Genomic DNA, 23,697 nt, shown 5'->3' on the forward strand with positions numbered 1-23,697 from the left:
TTTCATATATGATTACATATTTTTTTTATATATGCTTTGTTAGTAGAATTGAGACATTTCATGTTTTTATATATTTTATTTAAATAAATAAAAGAGAAAGGGATGAAATAAAATAAGTGAGTGAAAATTTTTAAAAATAAATTATTATTCATAAAAGTAGAGATAAAAATGATTAAAAATTTTGATATCTATTATAATATGAATAGATACAAAATAATATTAGTTTTAACCAAAATAAGAGTTTTAAGATTTTGTTTTTTCTTTGTAGTGTTCATTTTCATTAGTATAATTAATATGCTTGAGTATATATCATTTTATAATGTTAAAGATGATAAATAAATAAAACATTTTATAATGTTAAAGATGATAAATAAATAAAAATAGACACCGTATCATGTTGTAAGCACATATTAAATAATTATAACCTTATTATGTCAAGTATAAAGGGTTTAATCGGATCTTCTTATGTACTAACTACTGATATTTATAGGAAATGGTATATATACTTCTCCTTTACTCATAGATACGCTCTCTTCTCGATTTGTTTTAAAACAAAATTAATATCATTTTAATTTATTTCCTTTTAAAATATTTTTTTTCCTCCATTCACCCTCTATTTGTGTATTAATTTTCTTTTGTTATTATGAGTCTATTTGTTTAAAAAAAAATTAAAAGTTTTTTAATAAAATAAGCACTTTTTTGTTTTATTTTGTTAGGATGCAAATAAAATCTCACATCATTCAAATAAGAGGATGTACATAAGTTTATATACACACGATTGTCTATATTAGTAGAAAGACCTTTTATAGGTAATATTCAATATCTTATCAATGTATGTGTGATAACCCACAGTCCATGATTATTTTAAAAAAACACTTATTTAAAAATACTAATCTTTAAATTTAAACAAACAAACTTTATATCTTTCTCCAATCATTTTTCATACAATTTTCTTCTTCTTTTTTACTTTTTTATTTCTTGCTTTTTTCTCTAATCGTTGAATTAAACATTCTTAATCCAAAGATCAATTTTACAAATTTTAAAAAAATTTAAAAATTATTTAATACTTCATCTCATTAATTCAAATTGTTGGATAATCATAAAAATATTTCATACGTTAATTTGAACTTGTATAATGAAATATCATATTTTTCAAATTTTTAAAAAATTTTAGGCTTAATCTATGTATTAAGAATTTTTAATTTAATAATTGGATTGTTAAAATTTGATGTAAAACATAAGTTATTGAGTGAAGTAAGTAAATTTACTTGAAGTAAATAGATCTCACCTCATATATATCTGTCAATTTAAATTAATAAACGAAATATCAAATAATTTTTAAATTTTTAAAAAAATTATAGATTTAATCCATACATTAATTGAATTTTGAACAAAGTAAGTATACTAACACTTACTCTCTCCTTTCTTTCTCTCTCTCTCCACATATATATATATATATATATATATATATATATATATATATATATATATATATATATATATATATTTGTACATAAACACCTCGAGTTAAGAGTAATATTTAAAAAATTACCTTTTATAATTATATTGTAAAAATGGATAGAAGACCACATCTTATTGGTCTAACTCGGAGTACCAAAACATTCGTGGAAGTAATAGGAAAAGAATTATAAAAATAAATTTGCATTTACATGTTACAAAAAGCTGGCATATACAGTAGTATCCAAGGAAATATATATATATATATATATATATATATATATATATATATATATATATATATATATATATATATATATATGAGAGGAATATGTTTACCTTAAATTTTTTTTTTTTTTTTGATAAGCAAAAGAATTAGATTAAAAGGAGTACAAGGGGTACTCCAACCCATTACAGAAGATTTCAAAACCTAATAAAAAATTACGAAATACACAAACGTGGGCTAAAATACCAATTAGAGTAACTAAAAGAACAACCAGGGACAGAACTTTTAATCCACTTCCATGACCGCATTTTAATATTGTCCAACACTTCCTTGCAATCCATTACACCTTGCTGGAAAATTATACCATTCCGATGAAGCCATAGTGACCAAATTACAGACACCCAGACCACTTTAAAACACTGCTTGGATTTTTTATAAATACCAAGATTCGTCCAATATAGATAGAGAGAAGTTAGGGAATTTGGAAGGACCACCTCTACCTCCAACCAATTGGCTACAGATAACCAAATATTAAAAGTCATTGGGCACAATAGAAAGAGATGAATAGGGTCTTCTATAAATAAAGAGCAAAGAGAGCAAAGGTTATTTTCCACCTCCACACCACGAACTTGTAACAATGATTTGCAAGGGAATGCATTCATGAATACCTGCCAACAGAACACCAAGCACTTGATCGGAGCCTTGCATTTCCAAAGACTTTTTGTGACTAGAATAAAATCTGAAGAATATGAAATTTCTCCACCCATCGAGTGTTGCAGCCAAGAGTACGCACTTTTCACTGAAAATACACCATCTTTATCACAAATCCATCTCCATTGATCTTGTTTAGAAGAGAAAATTTGAATTTCCTGGAGCATTTCTATTAATGTATTCACACTTCCTTCTTCATGGACAAAAGTTTCTCTTCTCCATTTAACCTGCCACAGCCATGTAGATCCCTCCCAATTACCATTATGACCCACCATTGACAACGGATCAAAAGCAAAGGAGTACAAACGAGGAAAGACATCCAACAAACGTAAACCACCTATCCACTTATCCTCCCAAAATCTGGTTGAAGACCCATCACCAATACAACGTTCAATCTTTTCATCCAACCAATAATTTCCTTGTTGGAGCACCCAAACTATATCCTTCCACCACCAAGAATCCCTCTTATCCACATTTGGAGTCTTAGGAAAGGACTCAATGCACCCATACCTACCTTGAAGAACCTTAGCCCATATCGTTCTTGGAGAGATCATATACCTCCACACCCACTTCCCCAATAGTGCCCAATTGAACAATCTGACATCCTTGATTCCTAGTCCACCCTTATCTTTTGACTTACATACCGTTTCCCATTTTACCCAAGGTATCTTTGATCCATCTTTGACCCTTATTTTGTTCAATGATTTATATTCTACATCAAATTTTAATGATCCAACCATTAAATTTAAAGTTCTTAATGCATAGATCAAATTTATAAATTTTTAAAAATTTTAAAAATTATTTGATATTTCATTTTACTAATTCAAATTAATATATAAAATAATTTTATAATTATTCGTCAATTTAAATTAATAAAATAAAGTATTGTTAAAATTTAATATAGAACATAAGTTATTGAATGAAATAAATTTAAGTAAACTTACTTCTAAAATAAATATATCTCTCCATATATATATATATATATATATATATATATATATATCTATATATATATATATATATATTGATGGCGTCATGTTGCAAGTTGCAACTGCATTGACTTCCGAGCTGCAGAGTCTGTATTAGAGCACCTCCAGCGGCAAGTTCTTAGAGCGTTGCTTACTGACAAGCAACGGTGCTTAGAAGAAATCCCCGTTGGAGTGATCTCACGTGGCAATCCAGTTGCTTAAAAAAATTTCTTTGTTGCTTCTCCAAGCAACGGTGCTTAGCACTGAGGAGAGGCATTTGATTGGTTGAATCGGATCTACGTGGAACCTCCAAACAGCCAGTCCCGACAGCCCCCGCGCCAGAACCCCCTCCCCCCGCGAACCCCTTCCCCGCGTGCAGCTCTTGACCGGACCCCCTCCCCCTGCGCGCAGCTCCGACCAGACCCCCTCTCCCTGCGCGCGCGGCTCCGACCGGACCCCCTCCCCCTGCGCGCAGCTCTGACCAGACCCTCTCCCCCTGTGCGCGCGGCTCCGACCGAAACCCCCTCTGGCGCGTAGATCCGTCTGACCAGACCCCCCGGCGCGTGCGGCTCCGCGCGACCAAACCCCCCAAGACGTGGCAGTGGAGAGAAGAAGAAGAAGAGAGAAGAGAGAAGAAGAAGAAAACAAAAAAAAATAAAATGATGAAAGAGCCGTTGGTGAGAAGAAGAAAACGTAAATAAGAATAATAATAATAATAAATTTATTATTTTAAATTAAAAAATTATTACATATTTAGAATATTATTTTTTAAAATTAAATAAAATTTTACTTCATATGTAATAATTAAAAAAATTAATTTAAATGTACATTAATTTTATTGAAATTTAACATGGTAAAAATTTTATGCGGCTTGTATATGATAAAAAAAAAACCATAACATGTTGATAATATTTTTTACATGCTTATTTTTATATTAAAAGCACACGATTATTGATTCATATTTTTAAAAAATAAAAACATTTCATGTTTTTTAATAAATTGAAAAGTGTTGAAAAAATAATTTAAATTTCGAATAAATCGAATAAGTAAAAATTTAAAAAATTATTTTAGAAATTTGTAATATTTTAGATATTATTTTTTTATATAAATTTTTATCAATTTATTTTGTAATTCTTTTTATTATGTAATTTTTTTTATTGTTGTAATTTTTTTATTATGTAATTTCTTTTGTTTTTTATTCATATTTATATATTATCTATAATAATTAATTTTTTAAAAATTTATCATAAAGTATAATGTGAGTTGTCAAAAAGTGTAGTATGAGTTGTAAAAAAGTAGGAGTGCTTATAAGCAATTGTCATTGGAGCAAAAATTGTAAAAATATAGTATGAGTTGCTTATGAGTGACGTGGCACAATGAGACCCATTTAAAGTGGTTGGGAGTTGCTTATGAGCAACTCCCACTGGAGATGCTCTTAGTTGCTACTTTTAATATCGAAACGGCAACCATCATTCAATTGTATTGTATAGCAAAGAAGAAACAGATGCAGAAACCATCTTTCAAGGGACAAACTGCCCCCGTTTTATTTGACAATACTTCAACCACTTGAAATATAAATAAATCTCACCTCAATAAAATAAAAAAATAAATAATAATTTATTAAAAAAATATATTTTTTTAATAATTAAATTTTTTTAGATAATAATCAAAAATAAAATTGTGAAGACTTAAATCCAAAAGCAACAATATCTCATCATATTTAAAATACATTGCAAGTTTTTTTATATGAATAATTGAATAATGCTTCACAATCCGCGTGCAAGTATAGCAACTTTCTTACAAAAACATCGGTAACAAATTGGAGAGAAAAAAAGTGACAATTGTTAATTTAATTAATAACTTAAACGCGTTTGTGACAAGTGTGAGTGCTGCTTCGCACCTAAAATATGCTATGTAATCCACTTTTTTAATTTTCTTTCTAGAACTATATACACGACAACTTTTGCTTACACAAGTCAGATGAAAAAAATATTAAAAGTAGAACTATTGAAAATGGAAAGGAACAAAAAGAAGCCAACACTGGTGTTCCAGGAAGCATGTAAAGCGATTTGAATTCTGCGAGCTTGAATAGAATCTAGCTCCCAACAAACAATGTATGTCCAGTTACCAATCTGAAGTTCCCCTATCACTTCTTAGTGATGTTGTTATCTATTTTGTTCCTCTTGATTATCCCATATGCTTCCTCTCTATCCTTTAACTACTCTAGTTTCGATCCTAATGATAAGAGCATAATATATGGGGGATCAGCAAACCCTGTTGCACCAACTATCCAACTCACAAGAAACCAAGTGGACAAGAGCATGATTGGAAGCATTGGTCGTGCCACATATTACCAACCCATGCACCTATGGGACAAAGCCACAGGGAATCTCACAGATTTCACCACCCGTTTCTCTTTTGTCATAGATTCTCAGAACCGAAGTAAATATGGAGATGGGATTGCATTCTTCCTTGCCCCTGCTGGTGCAAAGATTCCTAATGCCAGAAAAGGAGGTTCTATGGGTCTCACACTTGATAACCAACCACTGAATTCCACTCAGAATCCATTTGTTGCTGTGGAGTTTGATATCTATCAGAATGGATGGGATCCACCCCGTGAACATGTTGGAATCGACATCAACTCTATGAGATCTGTTGCTAATGTGACGTGGTTGGCCGATATCAAGGAAGGGAAACTCAATGAGGCTTGGATCAGTTACAATTCTAGTTCACTAAACTTGAGTGTTGTGTTCACTGGTTTTATCAATGATACCATTCAGCAGCAACATCTATCTGTCATACTTGATCTGAGGCTTCATTTACCAGAGTTGGTTACGTTTGGCTTCTCAGCTGCCACGGGAAATGCAACTGCTATACATAGTCTTAATTCATGGGATTTTAGCTCAACTTTGGCAGCAGAAGAAAACATAACAAAAGGAGGAGGAGACCCAGTTGCAAGGTCTCCAATTTCCAATATATATCCCAATAAGAAGAAAAAGGACAAGACAGGTTTAGCAGTGGGGTTAGGTGTTGGTGGTTTTGTTTTGATTGGTGGGTTGTGTTTGATTTCAATTGGCTTGTGGAAGAAAGGAACCAATGAAGAGGGAGATCATGATATTGAAGAGTATATGGGTGAGGATTTTGGAAGGGGGGCAGGACCCCGGAAGTATTCATATGCTGAACTAGCACAAGCAGCTAATAGTTTCAAAGATGAGCACAAGCTAGGACAGGGAGGATTTGGAGGAGTTTATAGGGGTTATCTTAAAGACATAAAGTCTCATGTTGCAATTAAGAGGGTGTCCGAAGATTCTGATCAAGGGATAAAGGAGTTTGCATCAGAAGTAAGGACTATTAGCCGGTTAAGGCATCGAAATCTAGTGAACTTGATTGGTTGGTGTCATGAAAGGAAAAAGCTCTTGCTTGTGTATGAGTATATGCCAAATGGAAGCTTAGATGTTCATCTTTTCAAGAAGCAAAGCTTGTTGAAATGGGCAGTGAGATATAACATAGCCAGGGGCTTGGCCTCTGCATTGATATACTTGCACGAAGAATGGGAGCAATGTGTGGTGCATAGAGACATAAAGTCAAGCAACATTATGCTGGATTCAGAGTTTAATGCCAAACTTGGGGATTTTGGCTTAGCAAGGTTTGTGGACCATGCAAAAGGTGCACAAACTACAGCTTTGGCTGGGACTATGGGCTACATGGCTCCTGAATGTGCTACCTCAGGAAGGGCTAGTAAGGAATCAGATATCTACAGTTTTGGAGTTGTGGCTTTAGAAATAGCTAGTGGAAGAAAACCCATTAACTTCAAGGCTCAAGAAAATGAAATAAACATTGTGGAGTGGGTGTGGGGACTCTATGGAAGAGGGAGAATTCTTGAAGCAGCAGATCCAAGACTAGATGGGGATTTTGAAGAGGAGCAAATCAAATGCTTGATGATTGTTGGCCTTTGGTGTGCTCACCCTGACCATAATAATAGGCCTTCTATAAGACAAGCAATTCAAGTGCTTAACTTTGAAGCTCCCTTGCCTAATCTTCCATCATCTTTGCCTGTTCCAACATATCTTGAGCACCCACTGCACCTATCTATAGCCCCATTCACCATAAATGCTTCAGAGGAGGCTCAAAACCAGATCACAAGCTTCAGTTCAAACACAAACTCCTCTGGCTTCACTACAACTTCTGATGATGCTTCTCCCTCTGTGTCGCTTCTGTACTCGCGGTGAATATTTTATCTGAATGCTTTTTCCCTCTTTCCTATGAATATTTTACTTCTCTTTCTGTACACGGTACTAATCACGTTTCTGTAAAGACAGATTTTCTCATCTGCAAATTTAGATATGAAAAAGGTAGTTCAATTTTCTGCCTAGTTGTTCACCTAAGATCCTATCAACAATTGCTTGAAACTGTTACCAATTACCATATTTTGAAACCCTTAATAACGGAACATTCTATGTCTGGAAATTGCTGTTAGCTTTCTTTTAAGATTCGATTTCTAGGATAACTTGTATTTATTTGAATGATTTCGTCAAATCTTGAAGATGAAGAAAAAATCAATCTCATAAACACATTAGAACCTCCATGCACTATGTTAAATTGTTAACCTCAACCACTAGGTCACTCACAACTTCAATATTCTTATTCCTGTTATGCTTGTGAATTAACTACTGCTATATAAAAATAGGATTTGCCTCCTCCTCCTCTAATGCGAGGATTAAATTTAACGGTAAATATTATAATTAATTTTAAATTTTATAATATATATATATATATATATATATTATTTTATCATTATTCTTAATTTAACTTTTATTTTTGTTTGATAATTTCTGATTTTATTTACTTTTGTCTTTGAGGAAGATAGATATCTTCGACTAATCCAACGATTTTCAACAAGTTCTATAAACTTCTGAATGTAATTTAATAGGGAATTAGTTTTTTTTTTTAATAAATTGGACTAAAAGCACAAACTAGAAACCGTAAAACATTATAATAGTTGAGGAATCAGCAAGTAAAAGAAAAATAATTCTAGATGGAGAATGATACAAATATGCAATCCTATCCCTAAAGATAATCCTAGATTGGTCATGGCATCTACAACTTGATTTGTTTTTCTGAAAACATGGTTGCACACCAATTCTTGACTCATGTTAGCTAACTCAACAATTGTGCTAACCAATATTACCCAACTATGGGAAATACTGTACCCTTCATTTAGAAACTTCATTGGTAAAGCTGAATCAGATTCAATTATAATATTTCTTGAAAAGTCTCACTCTTTGATGATTTGAATACCGTAGTAAATTGCCCAAAGTTCTACTTGAAGATCAGACCAATGGCCAATATTGCAAGCAAAGCTTAAAATATTTTCACCCTGTCATTTCTTATGATAACATCACAAGTGACTTTATGACATGATTTAGGGCTGTGCCATCATATTTAATGGCCCGATCTTGACAAAATATTTTGAAGGGGTCAAAATATTTAAATACATATAATTTAAATTATTTATAATATAATATATAAAAATATATATTGTTTAAAAGGAAAAGGAAAAGCTTTGGGGGGCCATGAATGCCTCCCTCTCTAAAGAAGTTCTGTCATATATATTTATATCCTTTAAAGAGTTCTGTCATATATATTTATATACTTAGGATAAAGGGAATATGTATGTAACTATTTTTTGTTTTTATTTTTTAGTAGATCATTATATCTTTCAAATGTAGAAAAAAAATCTTATATCTTTTTAGATAATTACACATAATTTTTTAATATTTTTTTTGTATATAATTATTAGAGACATAAAGTATCTCGGCCACTTTAATATTTATCTATAAAAGGAATAAGTTTTGATAACTACTATTTTGATTTTTATTTTTGTATTTGACACTATTATTTTTAGATTTAGTAAAGTTTAATTTTTATAAATATTTTAAAAAATAAATATAGGGAGGCACGAAGTGCCTCTTTCCCTACTAATATATATAAAGAGAGAGAGATTTTAAGGTTAAATTTTATAAAAATAAATATTAGTCAATTTATAAATATTTAGTGGTTTTTAAAACTTAATATTAGATAATATTTAATAATTTAAAAAATATTTTAAAATATTTAATAATTAAGAGATAGGAGAAAGAAATAATATATATATATATACAAGCAAGATAAGAAAGTAAAAAAAATATGTTTTTAGTCCTTTAAATTTAGGGTAAATTTATTTTTAATCTCTCAAATTTAAATTTATTGTTTTTAGTCATATAATTTTTAAAAATATTGTTTTAATATCTTAGATCACTAATAACATATCTAAAAATGATGGATTAAGACAGTTATGAAACATTAACTGGTTTATGTAATATTTTAACTAACAAGACATCAATAGATAGATTTTATGTAATACACATTCTTTAACAAAATTTGAATATAAAAACTAAAAAAAAATTGAAATTACAAAAATAAAGAATACTAATTTTAAATTTAAAAAACTAAAAATAAGTTTATCTTAAATTTAAAGAATTAAAAATATATTCAAACAAAAAATATGAAAAATTTTAAATTCTTATTTAAAAAAAATTCAAATTCTGCAATATTAAAAAATATAAATACTTAAATTTCAAATTTTTTTATCTAATCAAAATATTTTATTCTAAATTATTTAAAATTTTTAAAAAATTATTTTATTTAAATTCTCCATCAAAATTCATCTGCTTGAAGCATTGAGCGCTTCAAAGTTGAAACTGGGCTACACCAGATAATATTTGTTTACTGTGGTTTGCAGGCCGAGATTGACGAAATGAACGGCCAATTGATTTTGATAGCTGATATACTCCTTGTATTCTACTTCTACGTGTCAAAATTATACTCAAGAGGACAAATTAAACTAACATGATATCATAAAGAATACTTACACTTTTAATAAATAATCACATAAAAAGTAAAGATTAAAAATAATAATTTTAATTTAAGAAAAATATAAAAAAAAATTATAAAAATAAATATAAAAATTTATTAATTTCGTAACAACTTAAATTATATTTAATAAAAATAACGTTTGTATTTAGTACCTAAATAAAAAATAAAATTTGAAAAGGAAGTTTTGACTCATGAGCTGTTCACAACTTTAATAAAAAAAAAAAGTCAAAAATGAAAGTTATGTAATGTTTTATGATCTCAATTTTTAAAATATAAAATAAAATGTCATAAATGATCCATGTTATGATTTTATTTTAAAAAATTACAAAAAAAAGAGTTAAGAAGTCATGTACGAAATTATGTCTTCAGCAAAACATAATTAAAATAGAAATCGAAAATGAAAGTCGTGGCTCAATTCACAACTTCTATTTAAAAATGGTATTTCTGACTTACAGTTTACCATAGTTTAATGTTTTGAAATCGTTCAATTTGGAAAATTAAAAGAATGTCCTAATGCAGAATAAACCTACATAATCTAAGTAGATAAATTTCCTTGACTTGCATCTTATTTGATTATGTCAACTAAACCATCAGACTCATTCAACCAAACAAGCAACAATAACTACATGCAGCTACCCCGAACAAGCCAAATTTGTACGATTTCATTCCATTTCCAGTTTTCCACGGTACTCAACATCAATTCTCCAGCCATGGCAGCATCTTTTTACTGTAAGAAAAGTTATGTACGTGCCTCTTTTCATGTAACATTAACACTCTTGCTTCTTGTTCTTGTAACTCCTCGTGTAGCTTCATTAGCATTCAACTATCAGCAATTTGGTGACACGGGAAACGCCTTCAATATTTCAGGAGATGTCGAAGTTGACAGAGAAGTCCTCCAACTCACCATGTCTAAGGCAGATAGTTATGGTAGAGTCATATATAACGAACAATTGCATCTTTGGGACAAGAACACGGGAAGGGTCGCAGATTTCACTACCAATTTCACCTTTACCATCAACAGATTCAGCACCCCAAATAATACCCCGTACGGAGATGGCATCACCTTCTTTCTGGCACAGCCAAACCTTCCACAACCTAATCCAAGAGATGGAAGTGGTATTGGTCTTACGACCCCTGAGCAACTGAAGAGTCTAAATTACGCAGAGAAGCATCCTTTTGTGGCCGTTGAATTTGATACCTTAGTTAATGACTGGGATCCGAAATATTACCATGTGGGTATTGATGTTAATTCTATTAGCACTTATGACACTACAGAATGGTTCGCTAGCATGGATGAGAGAGGATATGAAGCTGATGTTAGTTACGATTCTGGTTCAAACAAATTAAGTGTCACCTTCACCGGATATAAGGATAATGTTACAATTAAACAGAACTTGTTCGCTGTGGTGAATCTGAGTGATGTCTTACCTGAATGGGTTGAGTTTGGTTTCTCTTCAGCAACGGGGTTTACTTATGAGCCACATACTCTTAGCTCATGGTCCTTCAACTCTAGTTTAGACTTGGAATCACACAAGGGTGGAAGCAAAAGAGGGTTGGTGATAGGGCTTAGCGTTGGTGTAGGTGTTTTAATTGTTATTTTGGGGCTAGTTTTACTTGTGAGATGGATGCTGAGGAGTAGAGGTTTGGAGGATGTGTCACTTTTTGACCATGCTATGGACAATGATTTCGAAAGAATGTCTCTGCCCAAGAAGTTTTCCTTTGAAGAACTTGCAAGGGCAACTAATAACTTTGCAAGAGAAAACAAAATTGGAGAGGGGGGTTTTGGGGCAGTCTATAGGGGATTGATGAGAGAATTGAACACCCCTGTTGCAATTAAGAAGGTATCTCGTGGATCAAGACAAGGGGTGAAGGAGTATGCGTCTGAAGTGAAGATCATTAGTCAACTGAGGCATAAAAACTTGGTTCAACTACTTGGGTGGTGCCATCAGCACAATGACCTACTTCTGATTTATGAGTTCATGGAAAATGGAAGCTTGGATTCTTATCTGTTTAAAGGAAAAGGCCTGCTGACATGGAAGGTGAGATATAATATTGCTAGAGGCCTAGCCTCAGCATTATTATACCTACATGAAGAGTGGGAAGAATGTGTGCTTCATAGAGACATAAAATCCAGCAATGTTATGTTGGATTCTAATTTTAATGCAAAGCTTGGAGATTTTGGGTTAGCCAGACTAATGGATCATGGGACAGGATCAAAAACAACAGGTTTAGCAGGAACAATTGGGTATTTGCCTCCTGAAGCTGCCACAAGAGGCAAGGCTAGTAGGGAGTCGGATGTATTCAGTTTTGGAGTCGTGGCTTTGGAGATAGCATGTGGTAGAAAGGCAATTGAGCCAAGTCTTAATGAAGAACAACTCTATTTGGTGGATTGGGTTTGGGAACTACATGACATGGGTGCTATCCTTACAGCATCTGATCAAAGCTTGTATGGACACTTTGATGAGAAAGAAATGGAGAGGTTAATGATTGTTGGCCTTTGGTGTACTCAAATAGATTTTCTTGTGAGGCCTACAATTAGGCAAGTTGTCCAGGTGCTTAATTTTGAAGCTCCATTGCCCACTCTCACACCAAGGGTGCCAGCATCTACCTATAATGCATCTTTCAGCTATGTTCCTTCTAGTATTCCTGCTTTGGCAAATAACCACCAACCTGTGTCCTCATCTTCAGGCAGTAGCTTATTCACCGGATCCTCACAATCCAACACAACTCTTGAAGTCATTTCTCCATCAGCTGCATATTTTCATACATATTAAGTTTTATATTTTTAGCAGTACATTTTCTTCCGTTGTTCTTTTTGTCTTGAAGTGAAATTCTACATGTGTGTCGCACGTTATCTTTAGCTTAGTAATATTTTCTGGTTTAATTCATTTTCTTTCAGGAATTTCATGTTAAAAACTCGCCTTGCCATTATGTAATATAATTAAAGGAAAGTTGAAATGAAACTCTAAGTTAGTGCCAGAAATGACTTCCAATTCTTTATTGATATATACCGATCCAATGCCGTTTTCTATCTTCTTTTTTTTCTTGTAACATATCATTAGGGTAAACTAAGAAACCACAGAACAACTATGTGAATATATTGTTACATAGCAACAGAATGTGGTTGTCTAAAAACATGCCTTTTATCTCTGGAATCAGAGGTTCTTGTCAACTTTGTTAGCACATAAGATTCCTTTTTTCTTTCTATTCTTTTCCAAATGTAGCTTGTTTTGCCAACAAATTCACCACCAACCGATACAATGTTGCGTGATTGCATTGGGTAATTGCCAAGAAGCTCGCCTAATGTCAAACATGAATGACAGAGTAATTAAACCAGAAAGCAAGTGAACAATAAATAATAGGGTAAAGGCCGGTCATATGGTTGGGTCTCTTGATGAAGCAAACCAAAGATCGAAAATATTTCCTTTAAAACGCGTCTCTTTCACAAGTTTTAGAAGACTTTTTACGTCAACACGCTGCTTTCAAAAAGTATAGAGGAAGTATTAAAAAACATCTTTGCGTGCGACTTTGTGGGTGGAAATGTTCGTTTGCATTGTTGGGTTGTTTTGTTTGTAGCCATTTTCCTCGTTATCCATTAACAACTACAAGGCTCAATTCGCTGAAACATCAATTTCATGAAAGAGGCAATCGCGTCAAGGAGAATTTTGCAAGAGTTTACCATAAATTTATTTGATTTGACAAAAAAAACTTACAACTTTATTTTAATACTTTTTTACATTGATTTTAAAAATATATTTTAGCTTATTTCGCTAAATTTTGTAACCAAAATTGTGGAATAAACCCTCATGTTATAAAATATATATATATATATATATATATTGACACTATTAGAAAAATGTTATTTTTCTACAAATTTTTTTTAAAAAAATATTTGTAAAATTTTTTTGTGAGTTTTTTTGCAATAATAATTTCATAAAAAAATTTACGAATTTATTTGCGAAAAAATAATTTACAAATTTTTTTATGAAAAATAATCTACAAGAAATTTTTGTAAATTTTACTACAATTTTAATGATCATTAAAAAAAATTTCATGGTAAAAATTTGCAGAAAATATTGTAAAAATTTTATTTTGTTTCTTGAGGATTTTCTTATAAAACTAAATTCGCAGGTAATGTTTACTAAATGGTATAAAAATTTCGCAGGTAACTTTTTTCGCGAATTTCTTTGCCAATTTTAATTCGCAAGAAAAATAAAAAAAATGTTTAAATTTATAAGTTTAAGAACTAAAAGATTTTTAATTAAAAGTATTATTTTACTAAATTATTTATAAATATATCGTTATAATTAATTTTAATTTTAATTTATTTTAATTAAATTATATATATATATAATTTTATAAATATGATAAATTAATGATAATGAGTTTTAATTTAATGATAATTTATAAAATTTTAAAATTAAAAGTATTTACTTAATAAAATATTGTTTTACTAAAATATTTATAAATATTTCATAATTTTTTTAATTTACAATATTAATAAATTAAATATTTATTTTAATTAAATGTATAAATTAATGATGATGAGTTTTAATTTAATGATAGTTTTTAAAATAAAATTATTTAATAAAAAACTGTTTTTTTAGAATATTGAATATTTTAAGAGTTAAAATAATTTACAATAATATAATTTTGTTGTTCAATATGATGAATTAATCATTTTTCTAAAACATGATCTAATTAATATTTAAAGAAAACTTCAAGTCACACATCATTGAAAATAAAACAATTAAAGAGTATATAAGTTGGGGCAACACTTACCTTACAAGTTGATTTGTATGGTTAAGTGTTAGATTTATAATATATAATCTAAGAGTTTAAAAGGTAATGTATTAATGGTTGGAAGCGTGGAAGCAAATTTCCTAATGCTTTGAATGTATTCATTGTGAGCATTTGAAAGTTGGAGAATTATTAATAGAATTTGTAGTAATTTTTTTAAATTTTTTTCATAAGGAATTTTCTTGTTTGCGAAAAAATTCTCAAGAAACTTTCTTGCAAATTTTTTTCATAGAAAACTTTCCTGTGAATTTTTTTCGTAAGAAAATTTCTTACAAATTTTAAAATTCGCAAAAACATATTATCCACGAAAGTATTACTTGGAGATGAAATTTTGCAAAAAAATTCATAAGAATAATGTTTGTATAAAAATTCGCATAAAAATCGTATGTAATAAGAAAAATTCTAGTAATGTAAATATAAATACTTAATAATGTTATTTCCCCAATCACAACTTGAATCAAATGAATTTTGGAAAAAAGGTGCTCATGCTCAAATCGAGTTAGAGGTTGAACTGTCGAAGGTATTGACTATGACACGTGGTCCTTATTTATCCAATTATTGTTCATTTAGTTCATTAGTCAATTAGGTCTTTGTATATATGAAATAATGTAAGGGAGTTGCAAGTAAACATAGTGTAAGAGGTTAAGAGATCATCCTTCATTTATTTTACGTTAGTTCTTTATTGTTTATATGTCGTCTATTTTACTCAATTTGGCACAACAAATTGGTATCGTGAGCTCAATTGAGATATATCACAATTTTGTACCTATTGGTGGATATTTGAAGTTAGATTGATTATTTTGTTTTGTTGTTTGTGGTCAATTCAAAGGATAATTGTGATTATTGCAAAGAACTAAATCACAGTAAGAATAATTGTCCCAAGAAGAGGAACAATAATTTTGTTGCTGCCACCATCTAGAATGATGTACATCATTAGATTCTAAATCGGTGCCCTTTGTTGATGATTGTCCACATCATTTTAAATACTCAGTTCTTGACTTAGATTATTCTTTTCATATGAGTCCACACAAAGATTGGTTCATGACATACAAAGAGAAGGCCAGTGGTAATATGCTGATAGGGAATGATGGGTCTTGTTAGATAGTGGGCATTGGATATGTACAAATTAGTATGCATGATGCAGTTATGAGAACATTGACCAATGTTCATGATTTTCCAGACTTGAAGAAAAACCTTATTTCCATAGTAGCTATCAATACAAAAGGTTTTAGTTGTTGTGTTAGAAGGTGGAGTGATGTAGATTAAGGGGAAGAGCATGTTTGTGGTAATGCAGGGAACCAAGCAATGAAACCTCTACATCCTTCAAGGTTCTACTATGAAAAGTGTGGCATTGTTTGTGTAGCTGAAAATTCTAAGAACAATTTATGGCATATGCTTTTGGGCCACATAAGTGAGAGAGAAGTGGAGATACTATGCAAATAGGGGTTATTAGGTAACCATCAAATGCAACCTCTCCAATTTTGTGAACGTTATGTGTTTGGGAAGTAACACAAACTGAAATTTGCCAAGGTAGTGAACACAATGAAGGTTACGTTGGACTACATCAAATTGTTGGGGGCTTTCACAAGTTCCATCCTTGGGAAGTGCAAGGTATTTCCTCTCTATCATCAATGATTACTCAAGAATGACATAGGTGTTCATGATGAAACTAAAATTTGGAGCTTTCTTGTGTTTTAAGCATTGGATGATATAGTCCCTATGTTAAGTGATTTCTATTAAACTTTATAGTTGTGCCTACATGACATGTGTTAACGTGTTACATCACGTTGACCTTGGTCCAACATCTAATTAAAACGTATGGATAGCAACCAAAGTGTAAAATTAATGGTTTTGCTCACGTGACTCATTATATATGCGTGACAACTTTTTCTTTTTAATTTTAGAGCATCTTTATTTTATAAAAACAATTTCATTAATAAAAAGTATTATATTTATAGGATAAAAATTGAACATATTATCATAAATATTTATATATTATTTTTTAATTAAAATTGAAATTTGACCTAAATAATCTAGTCAGTAACACTCAACATATTAAAAAAATAATTGTAATTAGTTTTATCCTTTAAAAATGTCTGAGCAAATGGAATCACGTCTAACAAGTAGAAATGGGCTACGAATACTATGCCAAGATATTTGTCAAATTTGCAGAGAATTAATTTTGCCCAGTAAATCATGGTTTTGATCGAAGTAACATTTTGTTACATATACAATAAATAAATAAAAAAAAAAAAAAAACCTAGTTGTCTCTATATTGAAAAAATTATATCTATGATTTCATAGGATGATGAATTTCATTTCAACATATTATCATTATAAATCAACTAGTTACACAACATTAATCACATTGATGTTTTATGAACTTATGATTTCAGACAAAATTTAAACACAGTCCCTTAAATATTTTTAATACTATTCGATCCCTAATCATTTAATAAAATTTATTTCATTAAGTTGCATTACCTTACAAATCAACATAAATTACCAACATAAAATTTCAATTAATTCAACAATACAAATTAAAAAACACTTAACAAACAGTATCTAAATAAGTTTTATCCTCCGAAATATTTACTCATCTATTTGTTCAATCCAAATTGCAGATGTTGCTGGATTTGTCTCACTCCAACCGAGGGATATGTTGCCTGATTCCATGTCATATACCCACCATAGATCATCATCCACAGGGTGCCTAAAATAGATGCAGTTCTTCCTACATCCTACTTCACTTGCCATCACAGACATGCTACAATTACTCCCCACAAACACTGCTCTTTCCCCAAGTGTCTCCAACTTGAGCCAAGAGAGCCTAGCAAAATTGAGTCGATAAACCTCAACACCATCCACATTGTGCACCGATGATTTTCTCGATATAAGATAAACCAGCAATATTTCTCCCTCAGACTCAAGCAGATATTCTCTGAAGTGCTTTGATGAAACCGAAGGAACCATCCTTGTAGCACTTAAACCCGTGACTCTAGGGGAAGAATCAACGACTTCTATAACCGCGAGACTACCCTGAACACTCAAAGCATAGAACTTACCGTTGAAACCAATGGCATCAGCGAATTGCATTTGCATAGCCTGCTGTAGTTGACCTAATGGCTCAGTAAGGGTACAATCTTCCATGGTCCATTGATGTTCTGAATCTGATGTTATCCACATACTATTATTAGAGCCTCTTCTCAGTTTATAGAATGCAAAAGCGGGGTGGCTAATTCCCGTTAGCATCATAACCGTGCAATTTGGATCTTCACGTGGTGAGGAAAGCACTGCGAGTTTTACTGGCACCTTGGGGTCCCATAAAGGGAGACGAAACATTTCTCTGTGCGTTGGATTCCACAGATGGTACACGTAAAGGGGTTCAGCCTCGGCTATGAGGATGCCATTGGAACACCCCACGTAATGCTTCCAAGGGTACCTTGGAAGTTTTATGAGGAAGTATCTGCACCAGCACCCCGAGGGCATGCATGCAAATGAAGTTCTGATGGAGCCACGTTGTGCAATGTGCATGCGATATTTTTCAATGTTTGTGCCATCAGGGTTGGAGAGTTGAAGCCAGGGAAGCTTGGAATCTGGATTGCAGTGCTTTGGTGTTGTTCTCCATGACTTGATTATGCCCCCGAAACTGATGTTTTTGTCCAGATTTGGGTTCCCTTCTATTCTGTTAACGAGTTGGTTTGGAAGGTCGAGCCAGGATTTGGATTTGGGGACTTCTTTGTTGACTGAAGGTTGCTGCTTCTGCTGCTGCTTTTTTTTGTTCTTCCCCATTGGAGCCATTAATTTTTTATTTATTTATTTTTTTTTCAATAACAATGGGTGTTTTGACTTTTGAGGCTTGAGCCTAGATTAAGGTTGGTGTCCTTAATAACAGGAACGTGGACGTGGCCTCCAAGAAATTAAGGCTCATCTTGGGCACCACGCAAACATACTGATAATTTTATATATTCATTCATCTATTTATTTTTATTGTTTTTATAATTAAGACTTTAAGAGGCATCCCAGTCCCACCGAATAAGCGCATATCAGAGATAAAATACAACTTTCAATTATCACTTCATACTTAATACCGATATTAAATTATGATTCCCACTTAAAAAACACAAATGTGAAATCACTTGTAATAACAATTTTTTGGTTTGGATGTTAGAAACTTGTTAGATTCATTGTATTGCTCGGGATAATGGCTAAATGTCTCTTTGATAGAGTTGAACTCGTCATTAGTCATCATGATTTTTTACAATCTTTCTTAGTTTTCTGGTGACTGTATGTTAGGAGTATGAGATTTGGTTTCTCCCATGTTTGTAGAGAGAAAAATGGTTGTGTTAATAATTTAGTGGGGTTTGGTCTTTGACACCTCAGATTTTACGAGTGAACTTCTATTCTCTCTTGTGTAGTGTCTTTTTACTTTAGGGATAGGGATGGTATTTTTCATTATAGGATCTAATAGGTTGAGATGTAACTAACATTTGTAGTTGTATTTTATATTTTATATTTTAGTGTATTTTTTATGTGTTGTAGATGATTAGTGTAGATTGAGGTGCTAACCTAATTAGAATTTTTTTTTCTACATTATGATGCCTTGATATATCTAGTTTTTTTCAACAACAAAATATATATATATATATATATATATATATATATATATATATAATAAGAGGGTTTAAATAACATCGGTGTAACTTTTACTAAATATTACACCACTTAATAACTTTATATTAAGAGTGAATTTTATAAATTAAACTGTTAGATTTAATAGTAAAGAATTTTCAATCTAATGGTTGCATTTACAATATTGACATTTAATATAAAGTTATTGAACGGTGTAATACTTAATAAAAATTACACCGATATCGTTTGAACCCTCCTCATATATATATATATATATATATATATATATATATATATATATATATATATATATATATATATATATATTATAATTAGTTTTGCATGTTAAATTGTAATTTTAGTGTTCCTAATTTTGATTTCTTATTTTAAAATAGAGATGTTTAAAAAAATTAATTTTAAAAAAACATATTTTTAATCTTACATTAATTTGATATGCAATGACAGTTAAATTTGGAAATAGTGACATGAAAAGTGTTATTTAATTTAAATTAATTTTACATAATGTAATTTAAAAAAGTTATTTAAATAATAAAATTAAGATAAAAAGCATTATTTAATGATATTATTAAGATCAACTTATTTAATAAGGTTATTAAGATATAAAAGAAACAAATAATATTATAAAAAATAATTTTTTTCTTTTCTTTATTTTCAATAATGTTATTTATTAATATATTCAATTAAAAAATTAATTTAAATTAAATAATACTTTTACAATACTAGTCAATGTTAAAATTTATCAATTGATGGATGTCAAATTAGTTGTAGATCAAGTTTGTGTATTTTTTTAATTAAAGAGACTAAATATCTTTATTTTAAAATAAAAGATTAAATACAAAAATAAGATATTTAAAGTACAATTTAGTCAATATAAAAATATTTATAGATTTTTTATAATATACTTTTTTAAATTAAATATGTTTTAGTTTCTAGACTTTTTGTCAATTTTTGTTTTTAGTTCTTAAATAAATTTTATTTGATTTTAGCCTCTAAAAGTTTTCTCCTTGAATAAATTCTTTTTTTCTTTTTACATTAGAGATTAAAATGTTATCTAGAAAAAAAAAACTTAAGAACTAAAAGTGTAAATTGATATAAATTTAGGACTAAAATTAATTAAAATTTCGTTCAAGAGCTTAAAATAAAAAAATGACAAAAGTTTAGATACTAAAATATATTTAATCTTATTTTTATATATTATATTAGTTATAGTACTTTGGCTTTTTTTTATTATAAGAATTAATTACCTAATTCATTATAATTAAAGAAGTTATTTAATTTTGTTGATAGTATTAAATTTAGAAAACATAAAAGAGCCCAAAGAATATTAGGTATCCAATTCCAACTATTTCATGTGGAATTAGAGACAAATAGTCAATTACTTTGAGCAACAAATTCAAAATTATTAATCTTTTAAAATAATCTTCGGTAATTGATATATATGTACTTGGTAATTTTGGAATGACGGTACATGGTTTGGTTTTCTCTAGGAGCACTGAGTGATGCTGGTGGATCGGATAATGAGCCTCCAGACAGTGGTGGCGGTGGTTGTTCTCAACCTCGTCCTTCCTTTAAAGATATGTGTACAGGAATTAAAAAGTTGTTCTCATCAAAGACCAAAGTGATCCTCATCATGGAAAACCTTGCATGTATCGATCTCATTTTAAATATTTCAAATACTCTTTCTTTCTCTTATATCTCTTTATACTTTGAGAACATGTTGTTAATAGTAATTTTTGTTATAAAAAGAAGAAAAAGTATAGAGAAGAAACAAGACAGTATGAGATGAAGAAAAGAATTTGACTGTTGTATTATCTTTGAGAGAAGAGTAACCTATTTATAAGTACATGTGGTAACTGAACAATTACACAATAAAGGGAATAATACATAATGAAAATATATAAATGGTAATGATTGATAATGAATATTGGCATCCACTAATTAAGCCACTAATTATTATTCATAACACTCCCCCTTGGATGTCCAATATTTAGAATGTACCTCGTTAAAACCTTACTGGGAAAAACCCTGTGGGATAAAAACCTAATGAAGGAAAAAGAGTACATCATTCATAAATATTTATTTCTCCCCCTCATGCATGCAATCTTTAAGACGACGGAGTCCAATCTTGTGTATCAATTGTTCAAAAACTTTTCTTGGAAGTGACTTTGTAAAGAAATCTGCTAGGTTGTCACTTGAGCGGACTTGTTGAAATTTATATCACCATTCTTTTGAAGATCATGAGTAAAAAAGAATTTTGGTAGAATATGCTTTATTCTATCTCCCTTTATGTATCCATCTTTCAATTGTGCAATACATGCAACATTATCTTCATATATAACTGTCGATGTCATTTTTCCAGAAGATAAACCACAAGTTTCCCGTATGTGTTGAATCACAGATCTTAGCCAAACACATTCACGACTTGCCTCATGTAATGCTAAAATTTCAGCATGATTAGATGAAGTGGCTGATATGGTTTGTTTTACAGATCGCCATGAAATGGTTGTACCACCATTTGTAAACAAATATCCTGTTTGTGATTTACCATTATGAAGATCTGACAAATAATCTGCGTCTGCATAACCATTTAGTTCTGGTTTGAGAATATTTAAATATAATAACCCCATATCCATTGTACCTCTAAGATAATGAAGGGTTTGTTTACCTCCATTTCAATGTCTTCGTGTAGGTGAAGAACTATATCTTGCTAACAAATTAACAGTAAATGCTATATCAGGCTGTGTATAATTAGCAAGGTACATTAGTGCTCCTATAGCACTAAGATATGGTACTTCGGGACCAATTATTTCTTCACCCTTTTCTTGGGGTCTAAATGGATCTTTGTTAACATCCAAAGATCTTACAACCATGGGAGTGCACAATAGATGTGATTTTTCTATATAAAACCTTTTAAGCACCCTTGTTATATAAACTTATTGATGCACAAGAATTCTATTTTCTAAGTATTCAACTTGCAATCCTAGACAAAACTTTGTCCTTCCTAGATCCTTCATTTCAAATTCTTTCTTTAAGCAATCTATTGCTTTTGAAAGCTCTTTAGGAGTTCCAATAATGTTTATGTCATCTATATAAACTAAAATTATGGCAAATCCATTTTCAGATCTTTTTATAAATATACACGGATAAATTGGATCATTTTATATCCTTATTGTAACAAGTATTCACTTAGTCGATTGTACCACATACGACCTGATTGCTTTAGCCCATATAGAGACTTATTCAATTTGATCGAATAATCTTCTATAGAAATTGCATCGTCAGGCAAATTAAATCCTTCTGGGAGTTTCATATAAATGTCAGCATCAAGAGAGCCATATAAATATGTTGTAACTACATCCATTAGATGTAAATTAAGTTTTTTCATGTACAACCAAACTAATTAAATATCAAAAAGTTTTTTCATCCACTACAGGTGAATCTCTCTTCAAAATTAATATTGGGTCTTTGTGAAAAACCTTGAGCAACTAGTCTTACTTTGTATCTCACAATTTCACCATTTTCATTTCGTTTTTGCACAAAAACCCATTTGTATCCAATTGGTTTTACACCTTTTGGTGTACGTAGTATTGGTCCAAAAACTTTTCGCTTAGCAAGCGAGTCTAATTCTGCCTCAATTGCATCTTTCCATTTTGGCCAATCATTTCTTTGTCGACAATTTTTGATGGACTTTGGTTCTTGATCCTCAATATTATTTATTTCATTTGGCGCTATATTATATGCAAACACGTCATCAATATTGACATTGTTTCGATTCCATCGTTTTCCATTCATGACATAATTTATTGAGATCTCTTTATTTTCAATAATTCCAGGTACCTGAGTTTCTTCTAGAACTGAAATATTAGTTATGTCAGAGGAATCTTTTTGAGTTTTTACATCCTCAATTTGGTCATTTTGCTCTTTAGCTCCCTTTTTTATTCGAGGATTCTTATCCTTGGAACCAAT

General features: G+C 30.6%; 3 protein-coding genes across 6 annotated transcripts; 2 read left to right on the forward strand and 1 right to left on the reverse strand.

Annotated features, from left to right (window-relative positions):
- Positions 1–5,340: 5,340 nt before the first annotated feature.
- Positions 5,341–7,830, forward strand: LOC109804706 (L-type lectin-domain containing receptor kinase IX.1). Its single transcript, XM_029272659.2, has one exon. It carries the CDS (start codon positions 5,523–5,525, stop codon positions 7,590–7,592), a length of 2,070 nt encoding a protein of 689 aa, XP_029128492.1. The 5' UTR covers positions 5,341–5,522; the 3' UTR covers positions 7,593–7,830.
- Positions 7,831–10,736: 2,906 nt separating this feature from the next.
- LOC109805085 (L-type lectin-domain containing receptor kinase IX.1) lies at positions 10,737–13,261 on the forward strand. Of its 4 annotated transcripts, none has more exons than XM_020367040.3 (2): positions 10,743–11,021; positions 11,146–13,261. In XM_020367040.3, exon 2 carries the CDS (start codon positions 11,184–11,186, stop codon positions 13,050–13,052), a length of 1,869 nt encoding a protein of 622 aa, XP_020222629.1. In that variant the 5' UTR covers positions 10,743–11,021; positions 11,146–11,183; the 3' UTR covers positions 13,053–13,261. The 4 variants fall into 4 exon arrangements, with proteins under 4 accessions (XP_020222627.2, XP_020222629.1, XP_029128470.1 ...); XM_029272637.2 differs by having other exon boundaries at positions 10,743–11,007; XM_083068682.1 differs by having other exon boundaries at positions 10,745–10,964; positions 11,086–13,261.
- Positions 13,262–17,670: 4,409 nt separating this feature from the next.
- Positions 17,671–18,870, reverse strand: LOC109804705 (putative F-box protein At1g65770). The gene has a single exon (XM_020366534.1). The coding sequence runs from the start codon at positions 18,868–18,870 to the stop codon at positions 17,671–17,673; it is 1,200 nt and encodes a 399-aa protein (XP_020222123.1).
- Between the last annotated feature and the right edge of the window lie 4,827 nt (positions 18,871–23,697).

This window comes from Cajanus cajan, chromosome 2 (assembly GCF_000230855.2).
Source record: "Cajanus cajan strain Asha chromosome 2, NIPB_CcT2T_4, whole genome shotgun sequence".
Taxonomy (NCBI): domain Eukaryota; kingdom Viridiplantae; phylum Streptophyta; class Magnoliopsida; order Fabales; family Fabaceae; genus Cajanus; species Cajanus cajan.